The 11,955-nt window shown below is 45.9% G+C and overlaps 1 protein-coding gene across 4 annotated transcripts in view; it reads left to right on the plus strand.

Moving 5' to 3' along the window:
* The window catches only part of SYCP2 (synaptonemal complex protein 2), a 2,783,385-nt gene extending 2,782,674 nt beyond the window's left edge, over positions 1–711 (plus strand). For all 4 annotated transcript variants that reach the window (XM_078651823.1, XM_078651822.1, XM_078651824.1 and 1 more), the window contains one exon: positions 383–711. In XM_078651823.1, coding sequence (XP_078507949.1) covers positions 383–454 — 72 coding nt within the window. In that variant the 3' untranslated portion in view covers positions 455–711. The remainder of the gene's footprint in view (positions 1–382) is intronic.
* The last annotated feature ends 11,244 nt before the right edge of the window (positions 712–11,955 follow it).

Genomic DNA, 11,955 nt, shown 5'->3' on the forward strand with positions numbered 1-11,955 from the left:
CAATGAGGAATGATTTAAGCATGTGACTCTTCAAAAAATACCATCACTGGAGATCCATTTTTACAGGTAAGTAACTTGTTCCATACGCATCCAGTTTCCTAACTCCCTAATAAGAAGTATTTATTGTAGTAGTAGTAGTAGTAGTAGTGGTAGTAGTAGTAGTAGTAGAAGTAGTTTCTGGTTTAAGAAAGAGGTTGATTTCTAGACTGCATGTGCCTTCTGACTGGTCGTCTCTGATCTTCAGAATATAATTGTACGTACTATATGGAAGTAGTGTAGAATAATGGGAACTCCTTTTGTGATGTGTAAGCCAGCATTTAAAGTTTGAAATTCATGTTCTACACTTGTTTCACTGCCTTCAATGTATCATTTCTTAACACAGCAAGAAGAGGAGCTTCTTAATGTACGCAGAGGACTGCAGTCACTCTTCATGACAAGAAGCAAGAAGTTTTAACATAAATGATTGAATATTCAAAATGGCAGTGGAACGTGTCCTGTTAAACGTCTGTGCGCACGCATACGAATTCCTATGAAATGCGTATATTTTAAAGGAGGGTGAACAGTGCATTCAAATATTTTTTTTTAAATGTATGTACTCTGTGATTGTACTGTAAGCATTACTCACTTAGCTCATAGTAATGTAACAATGTTACCAACTTTCGCTAATATTATTTAAAAGTGTAAGCTAGAATTAAATTATTTTTACTGTGAGTATGATTCAAGTATTCTCATTTCTGACTCGACAGATTCTCCAGACATGTTCCTCTTATAATTCTCTGTTCCAGTAAAGAATGCAAAAGCGTTAAGACAACAACATTTACAGTGGCTGGGAAAACAGGAAACGGGTGATTTTTAGCCCTAATTACAAATAAAATAATTTCTCACCAGAAAGATAGTGAGGATGAACATATTGGGCCCGATTCACAAAGGCAATCTGAGACAAAAGTCTAACTTTATGACTTTTGGTATTCACACAGGTCATTTATGAGTCATATAATCTGAAAGAAACAGTTATTTATAGATTCCTTATCTTATAATTACCCCCAGGCGTCAGACTGAATACGGAAAGTTTTTTCGTCAGCAGTACCTCTGCGCGTCGGAAGGTGGCGTCAGTCAGCTCCGTGTTCGCCGTTAGCGTCAAGTCGCCGGGATGACATTGTGGTAGCTACTTAGACGCCGCCCTCGCACGCTGACGTCAGTTTTTTTTTTTCCATTCCAGTTGACTGAACTTTTTGAGCGACTTTTGTTGACGTATTTTTGAGTCTATGACTCCTGGTGCACGTAGGGATGCGCGGCTTCAAGGCTTGCGGATCCTGTTCCCAGATCCGCACCGCATGTGCTTCTTTTGCCTGGAGCATGACCCTAAGTTGTGCTCCGAATGTCGGTCCATGGCTCCGAAGGCTTTGCGGGAGCGGTCCCGAAAGCTTCTTGAGCGTCAGCAGTCGGCTCCGCGCCATTCGACGTCCCCGTTGCGAGGGAGGTCGAGGGAATGGTCACGGAGCCATCACCATCGAGGGAATGGTCATGGATCCATCACCATTCTTCTAAGTCTTCACAATCGGGGTCAGGTAAGTGGAAGCACAAGAAGAAGTCGAAGAAGCATCGTCGCTCTTCGACTTCTCTGTTGTTGGTCGGCTGACACATCAAGGGATGCAGTTGGTGCCCCTTCCGCGGCTCCACATGCGGAGCCGCAAGAGTCGACTCAGAGTTTCCCTCCCCTCCCGGGACCCAGAGCGACTCTTGCCCAGCTTCGTTAGTTTTACGAGGCAATGCACTCCATCTTTGGGCAGGGTATGCTCAGACGTGAGTCCCTTGCTCACTTTGCCACTGGATTCAAGCAAGCCGGGCTGAAGACGGCTGTAATGCCAGAAACCGGTCCTCGGAAGCTTGTTTCCGGTCCAGGGAAGGCATGGCTTGGCAGTTCGGGCTGGACTGTTCCAGTGAAGAATTGGCTTGGTAGTTTGGTCTGCCCTGTTCCCATGATGCACTGGGCCAGGGACAGACTAATTTGCATATAGCCAGGTTCTGAACTGGGATGGTGCAGTGAGCTAAAAAACTGTGATGGATCAAGCCCTGATCTGTTGACTGGGTAGGAGTGTTCTGATTAACTCAGATACTCTGTCCATCACCACCCCTTTTTAGGGCTCGGGCGGAGCCTGAGATCCTATTACTACAGAAAGAAAAAAAAGTGTGTTAAGGCCTTGGGAAAGACACATTCCTCAGGTTTTTTCTTATCTGAATATTGATTGGTCGTCGCGGTGCTGTTTTTGTAGTAGTCTTGATGCCATAGGGCATTAGGCGGCCATGTTGGCATATTCTCGGCGGTTTCGCGCATGGCCGTCCATAAATATCAATTAGGAGCTGTCAGGGTGGCCGTGTAATGCATTCCAGATGGTGTGCGCGCGTTCACCATCTAGCAGTGCATTTGTAGATTAGCTGAGTCAGACCGTCTTCACATAGTTTCTAAAAACGTTAGACAAATGTGGGCTTATATACCAGCGACGTGCATCATTCCTTTGGGACGTAAATACACTCTAAAAGCGCCTGTAGTCCAGCGGACACCCACAGCAAATATACGACTGACTACAGATGAAGACAAGACGTCTAAAGCCAGCTTGTTTTATCCACAGATAAATCAGTCTAATTAAAAGTTATAAGAGAGCCGCAAAGGGGCTCCAGGCTTGCACACGCCAGTTTTCACAGTTTGAAATACAGGCCCTGTCTGGCCGAGCTCTCTGTGAACATCTACCCTGCTTCCTGCACATTTATTAGTTTACCAGATAAAAGAGGCGCAGAAAGAGGACTGTCATGCGAGACAGTGGAGCTCATGTTTCCCAATCGACAGCGTTCGCAGTGTGCTTCAATGCACCAGCGGGCGTCTCACATTGCAGGGCAGAAATCGAGCAACTAATAAAACGCCATTATGTTCTGTAAACCACAAATCTCCCAGATGAACGGCTCAGGGCCATTGTGGCACACAACAAAAGGCCCTCCTCCGGATTCCGCTCATAAAACTCATGAAACTGAGCAGATTGCATAAACAGAGCACAATTCCTTATGCAATAGAAATGCCAAGATTGTAAAGATGTTCTGAATCTTTCCGTAGCACTAATCCCAGTCTCCATTGTATACTTTACACTTTCCTCATAGACCATTTAGGAGGGTGCTATTCCATGGTTTTGTAGGGGAGCCGGCTAAAATCAATTGAGAATAGTTTTGGAAAGTAAAGGAGACTCTGGAGGCGTGTGTCCACTGAAAGCTTCGTGACCAACTCACTAATGCATGTATGAGTTCATTCTTAACCTGCTCTCCCCTTCCCCCATGAGAAGAAGCATTCCACCTGTTTGAAAGGTGAAGATGAATTTAAGAAGTGACTCTCTCCAAAGAAGGGTGTGTTCAGAGGTGTGTCTTAACAATACTTTTGTGTATTTTGGATGTGAAAGGTCCATGTATTGTGGACTCTTCTGCACGCATGTGTGAAATTACAAGCATTAAAAGTGACAGTCGAAACTTAAGCAATAAAATCTGTTTTGACACATCTTTGTCTAGTTGCTACACTTTAGACACTTAGATCTCCTAATCCCTTGTGCCCTTGGCGTTTATGGCTTGGCTGCATCTGGCGGATACAATAAAACATTTCTAATAAAAAAAAACATGGCTGTAACATTTTTAGCTTTATTGACAGCTGCTATGCTGCAGGGCTTTAAGAGACGTGTCAAATATTTATTTCCGCTTCGGAATTAAATAGAAAGATTTAAACACAAATTAGAGGTCAATGTTTTAAAGAAATGTAATAGCTGGGGGGCTGGTTTCTATATTGGCGGTACAGAGTGTGTTTACTGCCAATATAATGGTCCATAGTTTGGCAATGGCAAAATTGCCTCAAATTGTAAAGCGCTCGGATATCCTTCGGGATCAATTCCCGCTTTATAAAACTTTATAAGTAAATAAATAAATAATTAAATAAAGACCCCTCCGTCTCTGCCATGGCCAAACTTCTCCGGCGGTCCTTACCCCATCGAGCTTAGGAGAAATTTGGCATGGCTGAGATTGCTATTTGTTCAACCTAGTTTAGATGAGCGGACAAGTAGCTGCTTTTTTTTACTGCCTGGCAGTAAGGGGAAGTAAAAAAAAAATGTAGTGAGTAGTGAGTAGAGTAGTGAGTAAAGTAGTGAGTAGAGTAGTGAGTAGAGTAGTGAGTAGTGAGTGCAGAGTAGTGAGGAGTGAGTGCAGAGTGAGTGTGCAGAGTAGTGAGTAGTGAGTTGAGTAGTGAGTAGAGTAGTGAGTAGTGAGTGCAGAGTAGTGAGTAGAGTAGTGAGTAGAGTAGTGAGTAGAGTAGTGAGTAGTGAGTGCAGAGTAGTGAGTGCAGAGTAGTGAGTAGAGTAGTGAGTAGAGTAGTGAGTAGAGTAGTGAGTAGAGTAGTGAGTAGAGTAGTGAGTAGTGAGTGCAGAGTAGTGAGTAGTGAGTAGAGTAGTGAGTGCAGAGTAGTGAGTGCAGAGTAGTGAGTGCAGAGTAGTGAGTGCAGAGTAGTGAGTGCAGAGTAGTGAGTAGTGAGTGTAGAGTAGTGAGTGCAGAGTAGTGAGTAGTGAGTAGAGTAGTGAGTAGTGAGTAGAGTAGTGAGTAGTGAGTGCAGAGTAGTGAGTAGTGAGTGCAGAGTAGTGAGTAGTGAGTGCAGAGTAGTGAGTAGTGAGTGCAGAGTAGTGAGTAGAGTAGTGAGTAGAGAGTAGAGAGTAGAGTAGTGAGTAGTGAGTAGAGTAGTGAGTTGAGTAGTGAGTGCAGAGTAGTGAGTAGAGTAGTGAGTAGAGTAGTGAGTAGAGTAGTGAGTAGAGTAGTGAGTAGAGTAGAGTAGTGAGTAGAGTAGATTAGTGAGTAGTGAGTGCAGAGTAGTGAGTAGTGAGTAGAGTAGTGAGTAGTGAGTGCAGAGTAGTGAGTAGTGAGTGCAGAGTAGTGAGTAGTGAGTGCAGAGTAGTGAGTAGAGTAGTGAGTAGTGAGTAGAGTAGTGAGTAGTGAGTAGAGTAGTGAGTAGAGTAGTGAGTAGTGAGTAGTGAGTAGAGTAGTGAGTAGAGTAGTGAGGTGAGTAGAGTAGTGAGGTGAGTAGAGTAGTGAGGTGACTAAAGTAGTGAGTGCAGAGTAGTGAGTAGAGAAGTGAGTAGTGAGTTGAGTAGTGAGTAGAGTAGTGAGTAGTGAGTGCAGAGTAGTGAGTAGTGAGTGCAGAGTAGTGAGTAGTGAGTAGAGTAGTGAGTAGTGAGTGCAGAGTAGTGAGTAGAGAAGTGAGTTGAGTAGTGAGTAGAGTAGTGAGTAGAGTAGTGAGTAGAAAGTAGTGAGTTGAGTAGTGAGTAGAGTAGTGAGTAGAGTAGAGTAGAGTAGTGAGTAGAGTAGTGAGTAGAGTAGTGAGTAGAGTAGAGTAGTGAGTAGAGTAGTGAGTGCAGAGTATAGAAGTGAGTAGAGTAGTGAGTGCAGAGTAGTGAGTAGTGAGTGCAGAGTAGTGAGTAGAGTAGTGAGTAGAGAGTAGAGTAGTGAGTAGTGAGTAGAGTAGTGAGTAGAGTAGTGAGTAGTGAGTGCAGAGTAGTGAGTAGAGTAGTGAGTAGTGAGTAGAGTAGTGAGTAGAGTAGTGAGTAGTGAGTGTAGAGTAGTGAGTGCAGAGTAGTGAGTAGAGTAGTGAGTAGTGAGTAGTGAGTGCAGAGTAGTGAGTAGTGAGTGCAGAGTAGTGAGTAGTGAGTGCAGAGTAGTGAGTAGTGAGTGCAGAGTAGTGAGTAGAGTAGTGAGTAGATTAGTGAGTAGTGAGTGCAGAGTAGTGAGTAGTGAGTAGAGTAGTGAGTAGAGTAGTGAGTAGTGAGTGCAGAGTAGTGAGTAGTGAGTGCAGAGTAGTGAGTAGTGAGTGCAGAGTAGTGAGTAGTGAGTAGAGTAGTGAGTAGAGTAGTGAGTAGTGAGTAGAGTAGTGAGTAGAGTAGTGAGGTGAGTAGAGTAGTGAGGTGACTAAAGTAGTGAGTGCAGAGTAGTGAGTAGAGAAGTGAGTAGTGAGTTGAGTAGTGAGTTGAGTAGTGAGTAGAGTAGTGAGTAGAGTAGTGAGTAGTGAGTGCAGAGTAGTGAGTAGAGAAGTGAGTAGTGAGTTGAGTAGTGAGTAGAGTAGTGAGTAGAAAGTAGTGAGTTGAGTAGTGAGTAGAGTAGTGAGTAGAGTAGAGTAGAGTAGTGAGTAGAGTAGTGAGTAGAGTAGAGTAGTGAGTAGTGAGTGCAGAGTATAGTAGTGAGTAGAGTAGTGAGTGCAGAGTAGTGAGTAGTGAGTGCAGAGTAGTGAGTAGAGTAGTGAGTAGTGAGTAGAGTAGTGAGTAGAGAGTAGAGTAGTGAGTAGAGTAGTGAGTAGAGTAGTGAGTAGTGAGTGCAGAGTAGTGAGTAGAGTAGTGAGTAGAGTAGTGAGTAGAGTAGAGTAGTGAGTAGAGTAGAGTAGTGAGTAGAGTAGAGTAGTGAGTAGGACATCACAGGCAGCAGCTGTGCAAGCTTCTTACACTCACAAGGAGACCACAGGCAGCAGAGGTGCAAGCTTCTCACACTCACAAGAAGGACATCACAGGCAGTAACGGTGCAATATTCGCACACTCACAAGGAGATCACTGGCAGTACACACCACATGAACACACTCCATAACACATAGCAACAATACATTGGCATTTACAATGCCATTAGCTCAAACTCAAATAAATCCGAGCCCGATTGCATTTCTAATGCTTGTTGAAATTATTTTGGCCACCATGAGTGTGGAAGGGTATGCTCAGACGTGAGTCCCTTGCTCATTGCACCATCAGGATTCAAGCAAGCCGGGCCGAAGACGGCTGTAATGCCAGAAACCGGTCCCCGGAAGCTTGTTTCCTTTCCAGTGAAGAATTGGCTTGGTAGTTTGGTCTGCCCTGTTCCCATGATGCACTGGGCCAGGGACAGACTAATTTGCATATAGCCAGGTTCTGAACTGGGATGGTGCAGTGAGCTAAAAAACGGTGATGGATCAAGCCCTGATCTGTTGACTGGGTAGGAGTGTTCTGATTAACTCAGATACTCTGTCCATCACCACCCCTTTTTTAAATTATTTTGGCCACCATGAGTGTGGAAGGGTATGCTCAGACGTGAGTCCCTTGCTCATTGCACCATCAGGATTCAAGCAAGCCGGGTCGAAGACGGCTGTAATGCCAGAAACCGGTCCCCGGAAGCTTGTTTCCTTTCCAGTGAAGAATTGGCTTGGTAGTTTGGTCTGCCCTGTTCCCATGATGCACTGGGCCAGGGACAGACTAATTTGCATATAGCCAGGTTCTGAACTGGGATGGTGCAGTGAGCTAAAAAACGGTGATGGATCAAGCCCTGATCGGTTGACTGGGTAGGAGTGTTCTGATTAACTCAGATACTCTGTCCATTACCACCCCTTTTTGAAATTATTTTGGCCACCATGAGTGTGGAAGGGTATGCTCAGACGTGAGTCCCTTGCTCATTGCACCATCAGGATTCAAGCAAGCCGGGCCGAAGACGGCTGTAATGCCAGAAACCGGTCCCCGGAAACTTGTTTCCTTTCCAGTGAAGAATTGGCTTGGTAGTTTGGTCTGCCCTGTTCCCATGATGCACTGGGCCAGAGACAGACTAATTTGCATATAGCCAGGTTCCGAACTGGGCGTGGTGCAGTGAGCTAAAAAACGGTGATGGATCAAGCCCTGATCTGTTGACTGGGTAGGAGTGTTCTGATTAACTCAGATACTCTGTCCATCACCACCCCTTTTTGAAATTATTTTGGCCACCATGAGTGTGGAAGGGTATGCTCAGACGTGAGTCCCTTGTTCATTGCACCATCAGGATTCAAGCAAGCCGGGCCGAAGACGGCTGTAATGCCAGAAAACGGTCCCCGGAAGCTTGTTTCCTTTCCAGTGAAGAATTGGCTTGGTAGTTTGGTCTGCCCTGTTCCCATGATGCACTGGGCCAGGGACAGACTAATTTGCATATAGCCAGGTTCTGAACTGGGATGGTGCAGTGAGCTAAAAAACGGTGATGGATCAAGCCCTGATCTGTTGACTGGGTAGGAGTGTTCTGATTAACTCAGATACTCTGTCCATCACCACCCCTTTTTGAAATTATTTTGGCTACCATGAGTGTGGAAGGGTATGCTCAGACGTGAGTCCCTTGCTCATTGCACCATCAGGATTCAAGCAAGCCGGGCCGAAGACGGCTGTAATGCCAGAAACCGGTCCCCGGAAGCTTGTTTCCTTTCCAGTGAAGAATTGGCTTGGTAGTTTGGTCTGCCCTGTTCCCATGATGCACTGGGCCAGGGACAGACTAATTTGCATATAGCCAGGTTCTGAACTGGGATGGTGCAGTGGGCTAAAAAACGGTGATGGATCAAGCCCTGATCTGTTGACTGGGTAGGAGTGTTCTGATTAACTCAGATACTCTGTCCATCACCACCCCTTTTTGAAATTATTTTGGCCACCATGAGTGTGGAAGGGTATGCTCAGACGTGAGTCCCTTGCTCATTGCACCATCAGGATTCAAGCAAGCCGGGCCGAAGACGGCTGTAATGCCAGAAACCGGTCCCCGGAAGCTTGTTTCCTTTCCAGTGAAGAATTGGCTTGGTAGTTTGGTCTGCCCTGTTCCCATGATGCACTGGGCCAGGGACAGACTAATTTGCATATAGCCAGGTTCTGAACTGGGATGGTGCAGTGAGCTAAAAAACGGTGATGGATCAAGCCCTTATCTGTTGACTGGATAGGAGTGTTCTGATTAACTCAGATACTCTGTCCATCACCACCCCTTTTTGAAATTATTTTGGCCACCATGAGTGTGGAAGGGTATGCTCAGACGTGAGTCCCTTGCTCATTGCACCATCAGGATTCAAGCAAGCCGGGCCGAAGACGGCTGTAATGCCAGAAACCGGTCCCCCGAAGCTTGTTTCCTTTCCAGTGAAGAATTGGCTTGGTAGTTTGGTCTGCCCTGTTCCCATGATGCACTGGGCCAGGGACAGACTAATTTGCATATAGCCAGGTTCTGACCTGGGATGGTGCAGTGAGCTAAAAAACGGTGATGGATCAAGCCCTGATCTGTTGACTGGGTAGGAGTGTTCTGATTAACTCAGATACTCTGTCCATCACCACCCCTTTTTGAAATTATTTTGGCCACCATGAGTGTGGAAGGGTATGCTCAGACGTGAGTCCCTTGCTCATTGCACCATCAGGATTCAAGCAAGCCGGGCCGAAGACGGCTGTAATGCCAGAAACCGGTCCCCGGAAGCTTGTTTCCTTTCCAGTGAAGAATTGGCTTGGTAGTTTGGTCTGCCCTGTTCCCATGATGCACTGGGCCAGGGACAGACTAATTTGCATATAGCCAGGTTCTGAACTGGGATGGTGCAGTGAGCTAAAAAACGGTGATGGATCAAGCCCTGATCTGTTGACTGGGTAGGAGTGTTCTGATTAACTCAGATACTCTGTCCAGCACCACCCCTTTTTGAAATTATTTTGGCCACCATGAGTGTGGAAGGGTATGCTCAGACGTGAGTCCCTTGCTCATTGCACAATCAGGATTCAAGCAAGCCGGGCCGAAGACGGCTGTAATGCCAGAAACCGGTCCCCGGAAGCTTGTTTCCTTTCCAGTGAAGAATTGGCTTGGTAGTTTTGTGGAAAAGTAAATTTTGCCATGTTCTGTGTCCCTACGCCTCATCCATCATATGTTATGTGTGCATGACCAATATGCATATGTTATTCCCCATGTCCGATTAAAGACGCAATTCCAGTTGTGTCCACCTCTAGTATGTTAGTTTCCAGTCCTCGTGAATACTACGAATATCAGGCCTAGGTAAAGTTATGTTGCCACGTTTCTTAGTGTGCACGTTATTCCATAATAAAGTCCTCGTTTCCAGGCCTCAAAAGGGCCCGGACCACAGATTCAGCTTCTGTTTCCTGAAAGCCTCGCTGAGGAGCGATACAGCCCCCACCTGTATCCTCGACCCTTCACTTACTTCCTGCCTTGCAGTGCCCGGTGCAGCTTGGCTCTGCCTCTGAGTCTGCCAAAAGTATGTTATAGTTCCAGTTATCAGTTCAGTCCTCCTCTTCTGCATTCCTAAAGCTACTGAACTGCATCAATAGTTTCCGTCATTGTCTAGCCTTCTCGTCTCCATGTTAGAGAAATACTGTATTTAATGGTCATTTAATATTCTTCATCACGCACTACATGTAGAATAATGCATGGTCCAGTCTTAGAGTCAAGTTAGCCTCTCCCCTCATGACTTCTAGTTCATATCAACATGTTCCCTAAACATCAGATACCAGATAGGGTTTAGGTACATGTCGCTCCGACCCTCCAGACTCTAGTCTCTGCTCCTAGCACAGAGTTCGTAGCCCCCAGCTTCTCCTAGTAATACGTCATTGCCAGTTTTCGCGCACCATTAGGTTAGAGGTCCCGGCTCCTTAGGTAGCCCCCTCCTATGTTTCCGCCCATTCATGACATATTCTGTTACGTTTGCATCACATGTCTATGTATACTCCCAGTTACACCTCTTTTTACTGTTATCTTTCGCGACTGCTACGCGTCACGCCTTCTGCTCCACCCACTGCTACGCCTACTGCAATGTAATGCTATGTGTTCGCGCTATGTATATATGCCTGTGTTTTGTTATTGAATGTTAGCGCGCTCATCCCAGACCCAGCCCCGGCAGCTGCCGGGCCTTATTGTCCTATTCCCATGCAGGTTGTCCTGATCCTGTCCTTATGCTGTAATAAACCTGCAGAAACTCCTACTACCTCGAATCTTGACTCTTATTTTATTGAGCTATCTGTTATGCTATAAGCCTAGTCAAAAATAGGGTATTATTTATTTATTTACCACATAATGGCGCCCGAATAGGGACTTGCCCTTTCCCCACGCGTCGGTGAAGCCACGCCGACCCCCTGACCCTCTGCAGTCGTGACGGAACCATACCGTGCACTGGCAGATATTTCTGCTCCAAGTATCCCTCAGGCCCACGGAGGAGACGGAGGAGGCGGTCCAGCATCCAAACGAGACGGTGGAGGAACGCGGCGAGTCCCGACCAGAGCCCAAGCCGAGAGTCCAAGGTCCGAGGTATCCGGAGGCCCACCTGTAACTGAAGTCCGAAGTTCGTCGTCCGTCGTCCAGTCCAGTCCGAGGCCTTCCGTTCCGTGCTGCCCGGTGAGTACCATTGCTGGGGTAGTATCTAGACAGGACCAATCTAAATTGACTCCTGGTCCGTGGGTTGGTGGTGCCCAGACTCACAAACGAAGTGTTCACCTAGGTGGATACGGGTCTTGATGTGTCCCTTTATGGGACCGGTATGTTCCGTACTGTTACAGCAGTGCATCCAGTAACTCTAGTCTGTTCCGTTCTCGAGAAAATCTGTTCTATTTCTGTTCTCAGTATTGCAGGTAATATTCTGTTCGAACTGTTATTTATAATGTTCTTCATGTAATTTACTGTTGTGGTATGAGTGCGATGTGATTTCGTGTTTTTATTGTGTATTGTATTGTGTCCAGATTACAGTTCAGTCATGCCTATATTTTCCAAGTTACGTCAGTTAAAAACTAGAAAAGGTTTATTAGAGGAAGCAGTTCCTGTTCCGCCTAGGGACAGTCCAGGTCACTTTATGTATCAGAAACATGGCATAAGCGCCATATTGTATCTAGATTTATGGGTAGAGTATACCAAACAGTTAGAAGAAAAGTATAGATGGCCCGTATCGGGTACATGGGATGCCGAATGTATCATGCGAGTAGAAGAAGCATTATGGAAAAAGAAAGCCAGACAGTCACAGAAAGATGCCATCGAGTTATGGCGTAAAGAAGCGCATAGAAGAACGGAAAAGGAAGTCAGAAAGTCAGAGTTAAGTAGAGAATCCCAGGAACGAGCCCAAGAAAGAGAATTAATCGAGATAGGTGAACAAGTCAAAGCCGAACAGTCAGACAGACAGAGGCATGCCCT

The sequence above is a fragment of the Lissotriton helveticus genome, chromosome 7 (genome assembly GCF_964261635.1).
Source record: "Lissotriton helveticus chromosome 7, aLisHel1.1, whole genome shotgun sequence".
Lineage (NCBI taxonomy): Eukaryota > Metazoa > Chordata > Amphibia > Caudata > Salamandridae > Lissotriton > Lissotriton helveticus.